Below are 18,671 nucleotides of genomic sequence, written 5' to 3' on the forward strand. Positions count from 1 at the left end.
CCCCCCCCCCCCCCCCCCCTCCCCCCCCCCCCCCCCCCCCCCCCCACAATGTCTGCTTCTTTCTTAGAGAGTCTTTAAAGTCAGAAGCTTTTCAAAACATCTTGCAATCCCTCCCGGACCACATGCATCCTTCAAGGTTGCATGCATAACCTTTTATCCACAGTCACAGAATTGGGAGTTGATGCAGAATTCAGTACGGGGGGAAGCACAGCATTCCTTTAAGCAACAACACCACGAGCTTCCAGCCCTTAATGATAATTCTGAAAACTTGTGGCTGACCCTTAAAAAAAAAATCAGCAGTGAGGAAGAGATGCAGGCACCACAATATGGAAGCAGAAGCTGTGGGTGCTGGATATCCCAGGCTGGCAGGCAGAGAGTACGTGGTAACTTTCCCACTTAAGAATATTTGGGGCAGAAGAGCGGTCTGAGGTGAGGCAATGGGGTGCTTCTTCCGAAATGCACAGGCCTGGCCTCCTGCTGTGGGGGGTGGACCGTAGGCTGCAGAGCCGCCCAGCTCCTTGTCTTCTTCCAGTGCTCGCTTTCTCATTTGGGCACAAAGTTTCAGCTCCCCAAAACAGCAGCCCCAAACACCTGACAACAAACTCTGGGTGGGTAACAAACCATGGCTTGGTAGCACAGCTTGGTTCAGACAATACGCTAACCCATGTGTCAGCGACAGTCATGCTCAGCCCTTTGGAGTGGATTATCCCGCTGGCTGTGCACGGCTGGTCTCCTTGGGCAGGTGTGGACTGCTGGATCGGGGCTGGGTGTCAGGGGAAGGGGGCCTCAACTGTTGCTTCCCGAGTGGTCCTGCGGTCACGTCATGTACGTGTGAGAGAGTGGCAGGAGGACCTCGGCGATCCAAGCCCCAAAGTGGGCGAGGGGGGGGGGGGCAGCGCGCATCCCCTCTCCTCCAGCACAAGAATGTTTAGGGACATGCTGTGAAATCGGGGAGCCTGGAATTGGGGGGATAACTGGAATTTGCACAGCTGAGAATCTGGCCTGTTGCACGTTAAGACACGCGTGCAAAGGGCTGGCCTCCCTAGATGTCAGTGCCACAGAATACTCTCTGAAAATCAGGCCGTGACAGTTCGTCTCTGGGAACGCAGCCTTCCTAAGTAGCCATGCTCTCGCTTGCGTGACACCCTCACCCTGTCCCGAGCGTTAACCCCCGGGGGCCATTGCACTGCCTCTGCCGCAGGTGCAGCTTTTTAAAACCCCGGGGCTGCTCCTGCGCAAGCCGAGCCAGGGAGGAAGCAGGCAAGGCCCAGCATGGCTGTGCTGTGGCCCCTTTTCCTGCCTAAAATCAGACAGAATTGCATCCTCAGCACGCAAAGCTTCCAGCTGCTGCTGCTCACCTTCGTTCTGTAAATCGGAAGCGATGAATGCTCACCCGCGTGCCAGTTTATTCTGCACTGCTTGTCCAGCATTCCAGATACTGTCCCTCATCAGGGATCCCTAGAATGCATAACACAGAACATCTTGCACAAAATATGCCGTGCAATGCAAAAGCCATCGCTTAATCGACTCGACACATTCCCAAGTATATTGCAAGCAGCCGGCCCAAGGAAAAGAAAATTCCCCGGTGCATTTTCTTGTTCTGTCGTTATTTCCAGCATCCTGCACCCAACTTTTTCTTTCCCCAAGGCTGAATTTTAGCAAACAGTCCAAGACAGGGTCTGGGTGCCCACTGCAGGTCAACACGATGCGCTTTGTCCTACAGTAGCTTCCACAGTGACCCTGTGAGTTAGGCCTTGGTTCCCATTTTACAGGGAAGATGAAGACACGACAACTTTCCTACAGAGTCTAGGTTAGGACAACCCTTGGTATTCATTTGCCATGTTGGCTGGGGCGATGGAGGTTGTAATGCGCAACATCTGGCCATCCATAGGTCTGCCATGATTTGGATGGGATTGTAGGGAGACATTTCACATCGTTTCTAACTGGGGATGTAAGAGACCTAACCTCATGGCCCACAGACACCACGTCTTACCACTGGACAAGGATGGCAGAAAAAGCGGCTTTGCTGTTGCTTTGGGGGCAACACTGGCTCTTCCGTCCACTGTTTGGAGGGTGCAGAATTTGAGCAAATTTGTTTCTGTGTATTTGCACTCTTGAACCTACTCTGATTGGCTGAACAATTCACAAATTTCCCCCTAACATGCATTTTCTTAGGTTATGGGTGAGAGCTGCACAATTTGACAGTTTTTTAAAATCACACATATTTTTCTACAGCTTAATTTGCACCGGTTTCCAAGAGCTGTCCAGAACAGGATGTCTTGGAGGTGGAGGGCGTCCAGCCACAGGGTCATCATAAGCTGGAGAGGCTGTGATGGCACCTTATAACAAATATGCAAAACGAAGAAATTGGTCTGCAGGTTTCCCCAGTATCCCTACCAGTGAACTAGCTTTCCTTTGGTACTGGGGGGGAGGGGAGGTTGGGGCATCACCACCAAATTCCTCAATTCTTGACCACACAAGCAGCTGCACCGTTGCCAAGCATCTTACTGGGTCCTTATGCCTTTCGCATCAGCTTGATCTGCAGACATTCAAGAAGGCCCCGTTTTATTTCTATGTCACCACTGGGGGACTTCTCTGTTTCCAGATCCGTTTATGTGAGCAGGACCAGCATGTATTTTTTCTGGCCAGCTGGCCATCGTAGAAGGTAATGGGGGGCCAGCAACTGGACCCCAGATACTTGCCGGCACAGGTGATGGGAGCTGTAGGTCAAGGCCCTGGGGGGTGCCAGGTTGGTGCCGCGAGCCCTGTTGCTGGGCTGCAGAAGAGAAGGGCTAGCCTGTAGGTACGGCGCAGCCCCACCCCCAAGGTCGGTGTCTCCAGTCGCTGGCCATCGCATCCAGTCCGCATTTTAGTCCAGACGCTCAAGGAGCGACCCGGGTGCCAGAGCCCACCGCCAGACCAGCTCAGCGCTGCCGACGGCTCCTTGGCTGTTCAGCCTGAAATCCAGTGTGCGACCTTTCCAGCCCATAACCTGTTAATGGCAAGCGAAACTTTCTTCCAGAAGGACCAGGATGCCCTTTCCATGTTACTTGAAGTTCAAAACTGTGGAGACGTCACACCATTCTTGTCCCAGAGCACATATGGATCCCCTCAAATCAGGCCACTTTCCCCAGTGGAGGCCGATCGCGCCAACCCCAGTGGGGTGGTGCAGCCATCCTGGGGTTGAGTTGCAGCCCTTATCCATGATGCTGAACCACGGCCCCAAATGGAAGGGTTCAGGCTGAAGCCTGGAGTGGTTACACTGGCCCCTTGGCATCGGAGCCCTCGGTTTCCCTGGGGATTCTTGGCAAACCTCGCTTGGTTTTCTGTTGTTTGTTTCGGCTGTTGTATGGCTGTGTACATATTGTATTTAGAAATGGCATTCAGATGTGTACATAATGTAATATATGAATTCTAACCAGCAGTTCCTCCGCAATTACAGCTTTCCTGTTGGGGTGAGGGTTGTTTTGTTTTTTAGTGTTTTTACACGGACAAATGACCAATAAATTCGGTTGGTTTTCTTTTTCTTTTTCTCTCTTTGTGCAACTAGCCAGGAGAGGGTGGGGGCTGCCCTTAAGTTGGCGGGGCTCTTTCTCCATTGCAGCTTTTATTTTGAGCTTCTGCAGGGCTAGAGTGAGAGGAAGGGGTCCCAGCAAGTTGCACTGGGGAAGAGGAGGAGCAGCTCCAGGAGGGCTGCGGTCAGTGCGGTGTGAGGTCCTGGCATCTGTTCCACCGTACCGACCCTCGTCCTCTGCCCTGCTCACACCGTACACATGGCTGAAACCTCATGTGTCGCGACCCGATGCCAGAGGCCTCTCCATCCCCTGACACCGTCCTCCTTCAAGCACCCAAATGCCCCAAGACTGGCCAGAAAAAATGTTATTGTCCTACGATCTGATTTCTTATGTGTGGCAACTGTTCCTGTTGCAAGGAATGGGGCCTTCTGGGAAACACGGATTCAGCACGTGCTGCTGGCATCGTCATTTGCCAGGGTCGCTCTCAGTGTGGTGGGATGCATGCGCATTGGAAAGCAAAGTCCCATGGAGTTTGCCACCCGAACCTTGGACGTGTAAGGGATGAAATGAAATCCCAGCAGCGACGATACGGAGGCAAAATAACAAGCAGCCATAGTTTATGATGTTCTTGCAAGGGCGGGCACCCACCGCACAGGCAGCACACTGTTTCCACAATGGGCTTGCCTTGATTCCCTTTTCCCGGCTCGCAGACCCTGCCTCTTTCCTCCCACTGGCTGGGTTGCCAAGAGGTCACAATCTTTGCCGTCCGCCTACATCATCCCATTCCTTGATACGTTCCCCCTCCCGCTCATCCATCCCATGTTCATGCTAATGAGCCCATTACCTATGAGAGGGGTGTCCGTTATTCATGAACCTATTAAGCATGTGCACTGCTTTCTAAAAGTTCAACAGGTCGTCTTGGCCTTCTAGCCGCCTTGCTTGAGGCCCACTCATTTCCCAAACCTTGTGGGAGGCTGAGATCGGATGAACAGGCCTTCCTCCAAGCTCATTACGGCCAGTTGTAAGAAGCAATCGATTTCCTGCTCCCTTCCACAAAAGGTGGCAGTTTTACTGCTGCCCACAACCTCACCCCCTTGCGTTCCTCAGGACTTTGATGCAAGAAGCACTATTATTTCTGTTACAGCTCTCTGCAGCTTCTGTCCTCAGGCCCTTGGGCCTGAAGAGGTTTCCATGGTCTTACCCTAGCCCTCTATTTCATCCTCGCTTCGGTTTTCACCTTCCTACTTAGTAGCAGTAATTTTCCATTTCTCACAGACGTTCGGATTGGCTCTGGTTAGCTTTGGGCACGCAAGCATGGCAGGCCCAGCGGACGCTTCCGGAGCCGGGAATGTCCAGGGTGCTCGCTGCACGGACAAGGAAGAGCTGGGCGCGCAAGGGCAAACACGGCGTGAGGCGTGTCCCTAGGACCTCGCTGGACCCACGTGCCACATGCCCCTTCGGACAAGCGACTGGGGGCTGCGCTGCAGCAGCTGGCAGGCCGACCGCAAACCCCAGGAAGGGCTCAGCCCCAAAGGGGCAGCTTCACATCGTGGCAGCCACCTGTGTGTTTTAACTGACATCCCAGGCCCAGGAATTCAACCACAGGCGATGCATGTGCAGCTGGAGCCAGGAGCGAAAAGCTCCAACGTCACCCAACCATCAGCCATTGCAGGGAAGGGAGGAGGGAAGGCCGTCTGGCAGGCCTGAGCGGCCTGGATTCCACCTCCTCAAGGGCCAGACTTGGCCCCCGGGGGAGCCTGAGGCCCAGCCCATCTTCCATGCAGGTTTTTCAGAGTAGGCTGTTTCACCAGATCTGAAGCGTCGGCTGAAAGATGGGCCCTCGGGAGTGTGGTCAGGAAGAGCCCCCGCAAAAACCTCAGACAGGGACCTGCTGGCATCCCTCCCAGATCAAACAAGGCCATCTGCTGGAGCATTTTGGCCCGCGATGTGGGAAATGGCCCTGACACTTCTGGGCAGCAATTCTCCACTTTCTTTCTAACGAAAGGCCTTCATAGTGTCAGAGTCTCTTTACTAAGGGCGAGAACGGCTCACCAGGACCCGTAGGGAAGACGGAATCGCCACGAACCCCGGCGTTTCCATGGGTGAGATTGCCCAGGCCCCCAGCAGTGACTGACGGCAGCGTGCTCCCGGGTAGTGGCCTCCACAGCCAAGGACAAGCTTTCAGAACATGCACAGAGTGTTTTATAGATTCTGAGTCACATGGCCCAGCAGAAGGGCAGCGGATGACGAAATAAGGGGAAGGCAGTCGGAGGAAGGGGAAAGGTGGGCATGGTGCACAGCACTTGATTGCAGGAGATTAACACGACCATCACTGAGGCACAGGGGTTCTTGTGGGTCTTGGCAAGCAAACGAGGCTGATTGCAGTGCTGTGAACCTGGCAGCTTCATCAGCCCTGGCAGCTTCAGGGAGGCCATCAAGCCCCACTTCTTAAAGTGGCAGCAAATGCCAAACAGTGACCTGGCTTGGCATTTTTGGCTGCTTCCTGAGACAGGGGCTCAGGCATTTTATAACACAAAGACATATAAGCTGCCCTTTTCTGCCAGGGTTTCCCTGAATTTTCCCAGCGACAGATACCAGGAGGAGGAGGAGGAGGAAACAAAAGAAAGGTGGCAACCTTTCACACGCCCCGCAAAACCCCGGAGCGCTTTCACGACCGCAAAACTGCGCCCGCACACATTCCGCAGCCCCGGGCAGGTGGGAAGAGCCACCGGGGGGCGGGGCGCCCGGCCGGGCCGGGCCGAGGCGCGGGGGGGGCGCGGGGGGGCGGGCACGGAGGCGCTCGCTCGTGGGCCGCCCCCGCCCAGCCTGCATTTCCTCCTGCGAGCGGCGGCGGGGCCCGGCCCGGCCCGGCCCGGCTTGGACGGCGGGAGGAGCAGGCGGCGCTCGGCTTCCTGTTTTGCGCCGCTCCGAGCGCGGTCGGCGGCTGCGGGGATCGCCCTCTCGGCGGACCATGGGCTACCGGGAGCTGGTCCGGCTCTGGAATGAAGGTGTCCTGGCCCTGGAGAAGGGGGACCGGGCGGCCGCCTTACGCCTCTTCCGCGGCATCGCCGGCCCGACCTCCAAGATCCATTTCAACATCGGCTCGGTGCTTCTCCTCCAAGGGGACCTGGACCGAGCTTTGGAGGTGAGTGAGAAGCCTCATTCCACTCCTCGCCGCTCCGAAGCCAGGATTTCGCTGGATGTGTATCGCACCTTTTCCCCCTGGGTGGCCTGTGTGCGCCCTGCCTCCCCATTCTAACCTCACAGCAACCCTGCAAGGTGGGCAGGCTGAGAATCGGGGACTGGCCCGAAGTCACTCAATGGGCTTCAAGGACACGCCGGGACAAGCAGCCGGGCCTCTGAGCCGCAAGCCACCACCCCAGGCCTACACCGCACCTGCACTCACCTCTCACACATTTTCCCTCGGCCAAATGTACACATAACAAAGAGTTACGGCGCTCCCGCCCCCTGCTTTCCAAGGCTCCTTCCTGATTACCTGACATATTTTCAGATCAGTGACTGTAGCATTCCCAGGTATGCACTTCCTTTGCTTTTGAATTCAGGTAAGCTTTGAACCAGCTAGTGAAAGAAAAGAGAGGCGTGCCTAAAGCAAAAATTTGGGAAGAGGAACCTGCAGTCCTGGGCTGGGCTCCCCCAGGAATGTCCACACCAACTTCTCCCGCTCCTCTCCATCGTTACTACAACTTCCCTGGGGGGCAGAAGCCAGGAACCGGGGGTCGTGGCATCGATGCCTGGGCCAGAGCGAGGGGCCTTGGGGGACGAACAGGCTGGAACAGGGGGGGGGGGATGCACGTGGCCGGGCGCTCCGCTCAGCAGGCCTGACCGGGGGGGGCCCGTACCCCCTTGGCATGGGCCCTCTCGGGCTGGCCGAAGGGCAGGTGAGGCCTGCTAGGTCCTCACCAGCGTGAGGTGAAGGAGGTTGGGTGCCGCCGAGTCCCGCGGAGACCGCTGCGAACAGCTTGGGCACGCTGAGGCACTGCATCCTCCAGGCCCGCAGCAGGAATCCGGTTGACGGAAGGGTCTCGCGAGCAGGTGCTCACCGAGACCACCTCCCCCACTCGGCCCCTCGCTCACTCAGCAGCCGCAGCGACTCCTGCCTTCCTTCTCGCCGCCCCCAACACCTGGCCAAAGCGACAGGAAGCAGGGAACGTGTGGGCCACCAAGGGAGCATCCAGGAGCCCCCGCCGGGGTGCAGGCCGTGGCGGGGGCCCCCCGAGGGCCTCAAAACCCCAGGGCAGCCCTGGCGGCCATGCTGTGGGGAGGAGGCCGGGTGAGGCAGGGTGGCCACCTTCTTCCGCCCACAAGCCGCCCAGCGTGTGGCCCAGCCAAACCAGCGAGGCCCCCCGAGCTTGTCCTCGGCCCGATTCCTTCCTTGCGAGCGAACGGAACAGAGCCAGCCGTCCCCGGCCTCAGCGGCTGCCCTTCTTCTGCCTGCAGGCATTTGACCAGGCCGTTTGCAAAGACAGCTGCCTGGCCGTGGGGTTCTTCCAGAGAGGGTACGTCTGCCTGCGGCTGGAAAGGTGAGTGCCGCCCCTCCTGCTCAGGGCATAGAAACATAGAAGCAGAGCAAGTCAGAAGGGGTCTCCCAGGCCATCTAGGGGTTCCCTGAGCTTGGCTCCGTTGGAGCAAGTCCTGCCTTCCTCTGCAGGGGAGGACAGGTCTCTACTCACCTCCGTGTGATACCCCCTCATACCTGTATGTTGCCAACAGATCCCCTCTGAGTCTTCCCTCGGTCTCGCCTCATACGGCATCCCCTGCAAACCGGCCACCAACCTTGTGGCCCTACACTGCACTGACTCCAACCTGGCTATATCCTTCCTGTAATGAGGGGCCCAAAACTGAGCACAATACTCCAGTTGCAGGCGCACTAGAGTCGTGTAGAGTGGTAGTAATACCTCTCTCGATCTGGAAGCCACACTTCTGGCTATGCTATCAAGGGTGGCATTCGCCCTCTTGACCACCGCATCACACTGCTGGCTCATGTTTAGCCTGCAGTCAACCAGCACCCCAAGGTCCCTTTCACAAGCGCTGCTCTCCAGCCACTTGTCCCCTAACCTGTACTTATGACGCTTATTCCTATGCCCCAAGTGCAAGACCTTGCACTTATCCACATTGAACGCCATCCTGTTGTCTCCTGCCCACTTCCATAGTCTGTCCAGATCCTTTTGGAGCCGGAGTACCTGCTCCTCAGTTGTGGCCGCTGCCCCCATTTTAGTATCGTCTGCGACTTTGATCAGCAGACTGTTCACCCCTTCTTCCATGTCATGGATGAAAAGATTAAGCAGGAGTGTAACAAGCCGCACGGGATCCAGGCAGGGCAGGCGTCCACCCTGACCGGCAGCCCGTTCACACAACCGGCTGCCAATGGGAAGCCCAGAACTGGGCATAGTGAGGGCTGCGGAGGGAGGCATCCCATTCCAAAGGGGCAGCCTTTCCTGGTGGGCGGAGCCAGGAGCCAAGGGGCGGGGCCAAGAACAAACCATGCCCTCCCGTTTCAGCGGAATCCTGGTCCCTCGGCTTCTGCTCCAGCCCGACAGCAGGCGTGCCAAGCCTCTGGCCCGGGCCAAATCCAGGAGTCCCGGAGCAGCGCGTGCCCCTTTCCCTCCATTCCCAGTCTTAGCCGCTTGCCATTTTCCCCTGAAACACGTTGCCTGAGCTTCAGGTACTGGGAGGAAACTTTCAAGCTTGCCCTCTGGTACTTTTGGCATCTCAACCCCTCCCGCCACGTGCCGAAAACCCTCCTAAGCCCAGACTTCATTATATTCTGTGATGATCAGAGGACACGTTTACCTGCCCGTCCCTGGAACCTGAACACCTGGGGCTTGGCATACATCAGAACCAAGCCCTAGAAGTTTGCACCTTGGGGGGATTTGGTTTTCAAGCATATTGGCTCATTTATATTAATTAATTTTAATTAACGTAAATCTTTATTTCTGTTTGAGGACTATGCTATCACTTTCTGTCAATAGATGTCAGGCTTCTATGAGCAGGGCGTTGCTTTTTTGGACCCTCTGTGTATGTAAATAGATGCAAATAAAAGGTAATAGATGCGAAGACATGTGAGTAAAAGATGGCGTATCGTCCCCATGACACCGAGTCTGTGAAGTCCAGACTCCTGAAGCTTAGCAGCCCCACTAAGGAGACCAAGTCCCTACGGAGGTGCGCTCTGGGGCCATTTTGCTTCAAAACCATTATTGATCTGAGTGCAATTGTGCCGCTGAAGCTTGCACTGACATCTTCAGTCACAAGGTGGCAGCCCAACCAGCTCCTGGTGTTGCAGGCCAAGCAGGTGAAGACATGGCAGGTTAAGAGGCTGGAGGACAGGTTCTTTGCAGCTCCTCGACCCCCTGCACTGGTCACCCCTCCCCCAGGAATGGAGAGGACGGTCCTCTCATTCTGGGGACGACAAGGCCTCTGCCTCTTGCTTCCAGTCATCATGGCTTCCTCCTTATGGGACGGGCACAATGCACCCAGCGGTGGAGGCTGCATGGCTGCTTGAAGGCCTCGCTGTATCAGCTGAGAGGGGTTCCAACCCGTGCGAAGCCGGCTCTGTGTACGAGTGAAGCAAAAATGCGCACCACTTCTCAGACTGGCTTCCTTCCCCGCTCTTCCCACGGCAGGTATGAAGATGCCCTGAACGACTTCCAGTCAGCATGGATGCACCTCCGGAAGAACATGTGCATTGATTACAAGCAACTGGGTCTCAAGTTCGTGTTGTTTGCCTGGGAGGTAAGGGTGTGCTCGAGGCAGCTGCAGAACCGAAGCTGCCGTCCGGCTGGCGTGGCTGGCACTTGGCCACCGTGCCCCCTCCCTACGGCCCCCGTCTAGGAGGGCTCCCTCGTAGGAGCTCCTGAGAAGTCAGCACTGTGGCCTTTTTCTCCCAGGGCGAGTCAAAATTGTGCTTGTGTGTGTGTGCGCGCACAGACGATAGACTTCACGCAGCTCTAGCCGGGGTGGGGAACCAGGCGGCCGAATGTGGCTTTTCGGCAGCCCACTCCGCTGGTCCCACGGCCAAATTCGCAGCTCAGCGATGCGGGAAAAGGGCCGCTCCCAGCTGAACCGTTCCTGGGAATACCGTGAGAAAAGCCAGGAGGGGCTGCGCAAGTGAGGGTGCCACGTTGGAGAGCCCACGGAGACCCCGCAGAGCAGCCAAGCCTTTGGAGGATGCACACCGTCCGCCCGGACTCTTCTGCGCTTGAAATGCCGGGCGGGAGAGCCAGGGCCACTGTGCTTCCGCGGAGCTGCTTTCCCTGCTCCTCTCCGCCAAAAATTCCGGTGGGACCTCCAGCACGTGCCCTCTGGTCTTTGCCGCAGGTGCTACACAACATGGCTGCCGCCCACTGCTGGCTCGGGAGGTGGCAGGATGCCCGGCGGGTGCTGGAGGAAGCTGGCAGCAGCTCCCTCAAGGGCCCGAGGGCCCAGCTGAGGACTGCTCTGGAGCAGGTGCAGGTAAGCCGGGCAGTGAGGCTCGGGCAATGGAGGGGCCCTTGCTTCTGCCTGTGCGGGACGGCGTGGCTCTTCCCCTCGTCCCTCTCCACCCCGTCCCGCGCACGCCGTGCCTTCGCTGCAGGCCTGAGCACAGAGGCCGCGTTGCCTCACTGTGCAGATTTAAGACACTTTGGTTTTTGTTTGCTGAGGGATGGGATTTCTAAATAAATAAACAAGCAGAGTTCAGATAAATAAATACATAAATGAGAGCCTGTGCAATGTGGCGGTTAAGAACGTGTGAGTGGGACTCAGGCAACCAGGGTTCGAGTCCCCACTCAGCCACGGAGCCAACTGGGCAACTCTGGACCAGTCATAGACTCCCAGGCCAGCCTACCTCACAGGGTTGTCGTGGTCAAGATAAAATTGAGAGAAGGATGTAACCCGCTTTGAGTTCTTTGTAATAAAAAAGGTGGGATATAAAGCTAATAAATAAATCCTACCTTAGGATCATCTCTTCCTGGAACCCCGAAGCGTCCCTCTGGGAGAGGTTTTCAGACCTCCAGCAAAGGATGTGGATGAGCTGGAAGAAAAGGATTTTCTGGGCCAGCCCAAGGTAGGCCCTGCAATTCCATGGCTAAAGAGGGGCAATGTTATTGTATGTCATGAGCCTAGTCCTCACTGAGGTGGTCAACCCACTTCTAGGCTGTGCATCTTTAAATTCCAAACTGAGTTGGAGGGGTGGAGAAAAAATGACAGAAAAACCCAAAATGGGTCCCTCCATGTGGAAACCTGTAATGTCACACGCAAGAGATCTAAACTCCTCTTTTCCTTGATAAGCTAATTGTCTGTGTGCAGGGAGGGGATTCTCAGTGAGGGCTGAATGCCGTTCTGAGAAACTGCGAGGCCAAAGGCAAAAGGGGCAGTGACAAGCTACTCTAGACCCTGGCGTGTTTCCGTAAAGCTTTTCCTGCTGGCGCTTCAGCCTTGGGGGAGCCATGTCAGCCTTCTAGGATGGGGGGGGGGAGGCTGCAAGGCCCTCCAAGGAGCCGCAGGTGGAGGAGGGGCAGGGCCTGCGGGGGACCCTCCAAAGTCTGCACATGCCCTTGGGCCGCAGGTGTGGCAGGCCTGCTTCACACTCCATCCATGAAGAGTGTGTGCCTGGAACAGCATCTGCTTCCCGTCTCAGGTGATCTCCTCCGCTTTTGAAGAGCACAGTTTGAACGCCTTTCGTGGTCTGCAGCCACGGGTAAGGAGGGGAAGCGGGGCTGTCACGGGGCGGGATGAGTGCGTGGGCTGCTGCCGCAGGGGCATCCCTTGCCGGCCTCGCTCCGTGGCTGGGCTGCTCTGCCTTCACAGGCGTGTAGGAGCGGGCGTTTCTTTTCCAGAGCCTCGGCACAGAAATGCCTCCTCCTCCCCTGCTCACTTTGCCCAGGCTCCTCTCTGACTTCCCGGGACAGGGCAGCCCCTTGAAAGCAGCTCAGTTCAGCCAGTGAAACATAATCAAACCGGGGCAGAAACAGCACCCCCCCCCCCCCCGGGCTGGGAGCTGCAGAAGAAACTGCTCTGAAGCCATGGCTACAGAGGTCGCGGAAAAGCTGGCGGCTTGCCTCTTCTGCACTGTTTCCTTTGGCCGGCTCTTTCCCCGAGGCAAGCTTATCTTCCTCGCCACATCCCCCTTGCTTTCACTCCGGGGGAGTATCTTTTTGGCCAGCGATTTGGAATAATGGAGTGTTTCCTTCTTCTTTCAAAAGATTAGGAATGGGGGCCCCCCACCGCCTGGAAAAGCTCCCCCCAGCTGGGTCCACGGGACACCAAAGTTACTTGAATCGAGTCAGCCACAAGGTAGGTATTTGTGAGGGTGTGATGGAGCAAGAAAGATTTCAGGATGGAAAGACTTCGTAGGATGTAAAGACTTCGTTTGAATTAAAGCTCAAAGAGGCAATGAACCCAGGTTCCTCTTTTTAGTACCAGTTTCTCCACATGAAATACACAAATCTATGAATAATTGGCATCAAAGTTGCTTCTGAGCACAGCCAGAGTGCATGCCTTCACCTTCATGCTTAGTCATGAGAAAAGGTCCCACATGTTTGAACCAAAGTGGTGCTGGCAGGGATCTTAAACGTTTGGGCATTCGTGAGCATCTCTGAAACTCTGAGCACGCAGGCGCTCGCACAAAATGGCTGCCACAGTGGGTGTGGCCAAGCACAAGGCACCGCATTCCCAAAAGCTCCGCAGCAGCGCGTGCCTCAGCCTCTTCCCCCGTGTAGCGCCGGCTGAGTCCCGGCGTCTCAGCCGCCCTTCGGAAGGGGGGCATGGTGGCCGTTGTGGTGCTTTCCGTGCCACCCGGACACCGTGCTGGGGCTGCTGGGAAGGGACCGATCCTGTCGGTGCCACTCAGCAGAAAGGCACGCTCGAGGGGCAGCGGCATGAAGGGGTCGACGCGCTTTGCTTTGCAGGCCAGCCAGAGCCGCAGGTGTGCAGGGCAGCCGACGCTAATCCCGAGCGCGACCTTGCGGTAAGACTCCCCCACCCTTGCCGAGGGGCCACCCTCCCGCAATGCCCCGAGCCGGGGGGGCGGCTGAGCTGTGGGCGCTGGGTGGCGTGGCCTGATCTTGCTAGCTGGGGGGCAGCTCACAGGCCAACGGCCACCCGGGATCCTCTCACCTCCGCCGGCGCTTGCCGGATCGCACACGCCGAGCCCGTGGTCTCTGCGCTCCCACTGCGAGGCTGCGGTGCGCTTCGGAGCGCTCTGGCGCCCGGGTTCACGCCGGCCGGCTCGCTTCCCATCTCTCCAGCAGGCCTGCTCGGCACGGGCGGGAACGGCATTCGCCGGCACGAGGCCGGTGCTGCTGAAGCTGCACGCGACCTACGCCGTCAGGGTGGAGGCGGGCGTCCCGCCGACCCTCGCCGGCCTCCGCCTTCTGCTGCAGGAGGAGTGCCAGCGGCAGGCTGCCCGGATGACGCTGAGGTCGGTCCTGCGAGCCCGCGAGGCGGCCACCCCCCCTCCGATACCCTGATCCTGGGGGCCGGGTTCCCGGGGGGGGGGCCTCCGCCGCCTTGCCTTTCCCACCTGAACAAGGAGCCTTGCCTTCCTCTTGGCCCGATCGTACACTCAGAGTTCCAGCCGTGTCCCAACCCGCTGCAGGTACCAGCTTCCAGAGAGCGACGAGCTGGCCCCGATTCACAATGATGAGGACCTCTGGACCGCGTGGGAAGGGGCGCAAGGTGACCAGCTGGACCTCTGGGCTCATGTGCGTACCTGGCAGAATGGGGCCTCTTCCTTTTGCCATCCTGGCCCAACCCGGCCAGGCGAGGAGGCGGGAGTGGCTGGTGCATTGCCGGGAAGAGCTCTGCTTGCCCCGTTTCTCTCCGGCCCGGTGCCTGAAGAGCTCAGGGCGCCTTGCGGCGACTGCACACTGGGGTGCTGGCGCCGGAATGGCCTGGCGCTCCGATTCGCGGGCCAGGAAGTTGCCCAGGGAAATTCCTGCGCGTTCTGAAGCGTCTCTCTCTGCAGTGAACGTAGCCCAACACGGCCTCAGATGTAGCCCCGCGAGCTACGGCAGAGTGGCCCCCCGAGGCCTTTCCGGCTCAGCCTACCCCGGGGTGCAGCCCCGTGCTCGGCCCTCGGCTCTGATGGGGGAGCGGAGCAGAGACGCCCCTGGTGGGTGGGACCGAACACAGCAGGCGCACGGCGGATCGGGGCGTGCTTCAGATTGAGACTCTCGTGGCTTAACTACGCCTTAAGAGACAAGGATTTCAGCTTTTAGGGATGGGGAAAACCTGCAAATCAGCCCAAGCAATCAGAGTTTGGGGAAAGGGAGGGGAAGGAGTGAGGAGGCAGCTGTGACTACCCGAAAAAGCTTGCAGGACTGGGTCTCGGCTTTGCCTCCTCGTTTTGCCCTCTCCTTTCCAGCCAAGACGGTTCCCCAAAGTGGCTTAGGAAAAGGGGCGGTACGTGGATGATATCTGGGGGAGCTGAGGGCAGCTTTTTTGAGCTCCTGCTATGCAAGCTCCTTACCCAGAAAGGACGAAACTGCAGTTCCCTTCAAGCAGAAGACTAGCACCACAGGGAGAGGGACTTGATATCCTGCTAGCTTTCTACTTGCAGGGAGATTCCGTTTACTTAGGCCATAACATTCCACAAGGGCATCCTCTGGGTGCAGTCCAAAGTCCCTCTGCCAGCGCAGGACCCATGTGCCGCCCCATCCCATTGCCTGTTCCGGTTCAACCCTGTTTTGTGCATTTTGAAGGGTAAAGAAGACCGCCTGGACAGGCCCGTGCTGTACCACATGGTGGCATGTCATTCCTACGCCGGCCAGGCGCAAGAGGACCTGAATTTTACGGAAGGCGACACTCTGGAGGTTCTTGCTGAAGGTGACGGGGCAGGGAACCCGGAGCAGGGCTGCAGGGCATGGAAGGGCACCTGGGAGCGGTTCCTTAGGGTGCTCTCTGGCTACTGCGGAAGGGTTGGAAATCAATCAATTAATTGATTAATATGCCACTTTTTCTTATAACAAACTTATTGCCGCCGCCGCCGCCTCCTCCTCTCACTCGTATGCCCACAGCGACCCTGTGAGATAGGCTAGGCTGAGAGGCTGCGTTGGCCCAGCCACCTGGTCGCTTCGCTGGCTGGGTGGGGCTTGAACCCGCGGCGCCTGAGTCCCAGCCCTGCGCGCAGTGGTCAAAGGGCCACGAGAGCAAACGGGCCGCGGGGCCGGCCCCCGGGGACGCTCCTCGGCACGCAGGGCCTGGGGCCGGGCCTGGCCTGGGAGAACTCTGGAGCTTGTTCCGGCTCTGGCCATCGGAACGGCCCAGATCCCGGCTGCCTGCAGGGGCCGAAGGCACTTCCCTGCCGGATTCCCTATGCCGCTGTCCCACACCCATCCCCGCACCCTGTCCCAAACCTTAACCCCCGGGGGCCATTGCACTGCCTCTGCCGCAGGTGCAGCTTTTTAAAACCCCGGGGCTGCTCCTGCGCAAGCCGAGCCAGGGAGGAAGCAGGCAAGGCCCAGCATGGCTGTGCTGTGGCCCCTTTTCCTGCCTAAAATCAGACAGAATCGCATCCTCAGCACGCAAAGCTTCCAGCTGCCGCCGCCGCCATCCACGTTCCACAAAGCTCGCTCGAGCGCCTGTTTGTTCTGTTGCCCCGGCCGGCTCAGCTGCCCCCAGGGGTGGGGCCGGTCCCGTGGCTCCCCCCTGGCATCCCACCGCCCTCGCCTCGCTTCCCGTCAGTCGTGGCTCCTCCTCACCCCGCCCCGCTTGTCTTCCCGCAGTGAACGAGGAATGGCTGGAAGGACGCTGCCAGGGGGCCGTTGGCATCTTCCCAAAGTGCTTTGCGGTGCGGAAGGATGTGGAGGTGGCCTGCCTGTAGTGGAGAAGAGGCGCCTTTGCTCACGGAGCTCTGCCCGGCTCTGTCACCTTCCAGGTGCTCCTCTGCCTCGAACAGTTTTCCTTTTCCCGCAGGGAGCGGCTTGCTCCATCCTCCAGCGCCAGCGTTCTTTGGGTTCAGAGGGGAGTTCTGTGTTTCTGGGGGGGGGGGCAAGGTTGCTTTCAGCGCCTGCCCGCCCCCTCCGATGGCCCTGTCCTTTCTCAGCTTCGCTGCAGTCCTCGCAGGGGCTGGCGGAAGAGTAACGTTCCCGGCAGCAATCGGTCGTTCCCTGCAAGTATCCTGGGGCGGATTTGGGACGCGACTGCATTTATTCTGCGCCCTGTTTCCTCTTGTGAGGCCTGGGGGGCGTCGTTCGGGGGGGACTGCTGTGATGAGCACCTGCCCTTCGAGGCGGGCCGCATTGCCAGGACCCTTGGCCGGTCGTGTTGCCAAGGCCTCTCATCCCTCTGAGGAAATCCCACCCTTCGCTGCAGTCCGTATGTTTACATCTCTGTTGACAGAAGGAGGCCATGAACTAGGTGGTGCCGGCTCTTTCCTGCAGGAAAAGGACATGTGCCAGGAAAAACATGGATTTTACAGCTTTGTGTGAAAAAAAACATGCGAAACAGCCGCGCATTGCAAAATGTCCCTTGTGTGTGCTTGTTATCGCTCTGCGTTTATGGCCTGGCTCCTGGGAACAGCTTTATCAACCGTGATGCATCTGGCTAATTTTAAGTCCCTAATTAATGGCTTTACCAGGCATGCGCCTGTGAGTGGCTTCGCTTGTGAAGCCCCTGGCGGCCGTTCCCCTTGCGCCGTGCAGCAGGCACTCCCAGCGCTTCGGCATGCCTGATCCCCGGCGGCAGAAGGTCAGCGAATGTTTGGCAAGCCTCGGCGCTCTGGACTCACCTCGCAGGTATGCAGTGCCACATACCTGTGCTCCCTTCCCCCACAGTGTCCCGGAGAAGCCACACAAGCAGCGGTGTGAGCAGCTGTAGGTAGAGGCGGCCTTTCTCTTTCTCGCACTCTGCATTTTGGGTGGCATCAAGGCCGCGCCACCCACCACTTTACCAGGCGGGCCGCTTCTTGGCGGGATTAAGATCGGCTGCTCTGCAGTGTTTCCCGCAACGTTTTTCCTGTGCGCTCCACCGCACAACCACAAGGTGGCGCAGCGCTGAATGCAACTGAATGCGTGCGTTTGCTTTAGCACGATTTAGTGGGATAGCCAGAAAAACGGCTCATTTTTCTTACTTAAAAAAGAAAGAGCAGCATGGAAATGCTCTGAAGGCACAGGAGTGGCCTGGAAGGAGGAAGGCTTTTGCGTAAAGCACCTATTTACCGTGACAGTGAAGGACCCACCAAGGCGCAATAAATGCTTCTGAATTATACTGGGGTAACTAGTGATGGAAAGCTGATGTTCTGATTTTCTTAAATAAAGGTGTGAGTGCTTCCAGTTGTCTTGCGAAAGCCAGCCGGACTGCCCAGTGGGGTATCCTGTTCCCCATTGCTCTTTGTTTTGAAATTAAATGGAACCAACTAGCCAGCAAGATTTCAACTTTATTTTTAATCCGTTGCCCTTGAGCACTCGCTACATTGGCAGCCAAATTCTGCACTAAACGGAGATCCACAGCAAGCCGCTTGTGGTGCATCCTCTCTCTCTCTCTCTAATTTGAGAAAAGTCTAATATCATCATCATCTAAAATAGCCAGTGGTTTGAAAAATCAACCAACCCTGGAACAAAATTCCACATGGGATGCAGATCAGCTCTCAAGATGAGGCAGAAGATTGCAGGCGAGGCCAGTGCCAAGGGAAGGCACGGCTGGGCAAGGGCCAAGGCCCACCGACCGGGTCCTGGAATGGTTTTTCTGCTCTGTGCAGGCAACTGGCTTGTTCGCCACCTCCCTCTGTAGGCCAGACAATGCAGGTGCTGAGATGGGGAAGTGCGAAACGCCACAGCGCGCATTCTCCTCACCACTTGGCTGCCACTGAGCACATGGTGGGGAGGAGGAGGAGGAGGAGGAGAGCAGTGGCCACCACAGCAGTGAGGTGGGCCACTAAGTAACTTGCCCAAGGGCAAGTGCATCTGAAGTTTATATGAGAATTATGGGTGAGGGATGTATATCAAAACCTGTACTGAAGAAGCTTATGAGTAGCTAGGTTTGCCTACAGAATGCTCCCAAGAGATTCTGGACCCAAGGCTCCATTTGGGTGCCAGGAGGCACTTCCTGACAGTCGGGACCCCGAGGGTGTGGAATGGGCTTCCCCGGGAGGAGGTGGAGGCCCCACCGGAGCGGGTGTTCAAGGATAGGCTGGACGTCCACATGGTGGGCATGTCATGA

At 57.6% G+C, this 18,671-nt stretch overlaps 1 protein-coding gene across 1 annotated transcript; it reads left to right on the top strand.

The window, feature by feature from the left end:
- Positions 1-6,486: 6,486 nt before the first annotated feature.
- NOXA1 (NADPH oxidase activator 1) lies at positions 6,487-16,470 on the top strand. The gene is made up of 12 exons (XM_044453062.1): positions 6,487-6,660; positions 7,974-8,056; positions 10,157-10,265; positions 10,851-10,985; positions 11,470-11,577; positions 12,151-12,210; positions 12,716-12,806; positions 13,421-13,479; positions 13,763-13,932; positions 14,110-14,215; positions 15,215-15,338; positions 16,238-16,470. The coding sequence occupies exons 1-12, from the start codon at positions 6,487-6,489 to the stop codon at positions 16,333-16,335; spliced, it is 1,317 nt and encodes a 438-aa protein (XP_044308997.1). The 3' UTR covers positions 16,336-16,470.
- The last annotated feature ends 2,201 nt before the right edge of the window (positions 16,471-18,671 follow it).

This window comes from Varanus komodoensis, unplaced genomic scaffold, assembly GCF_004798865.1.
Source record: "Varanus komodoensis strain SLA01 unplaced genomic scaffold, ASM479886v1 scaffold77, whole genome shotgun sequence".
Lineage (NCBI taxonomy): Eukaryota > Metazoa > Chordata > Lepidosauria > Squamata > Varanidae > Varanus > Varanus komodoensis.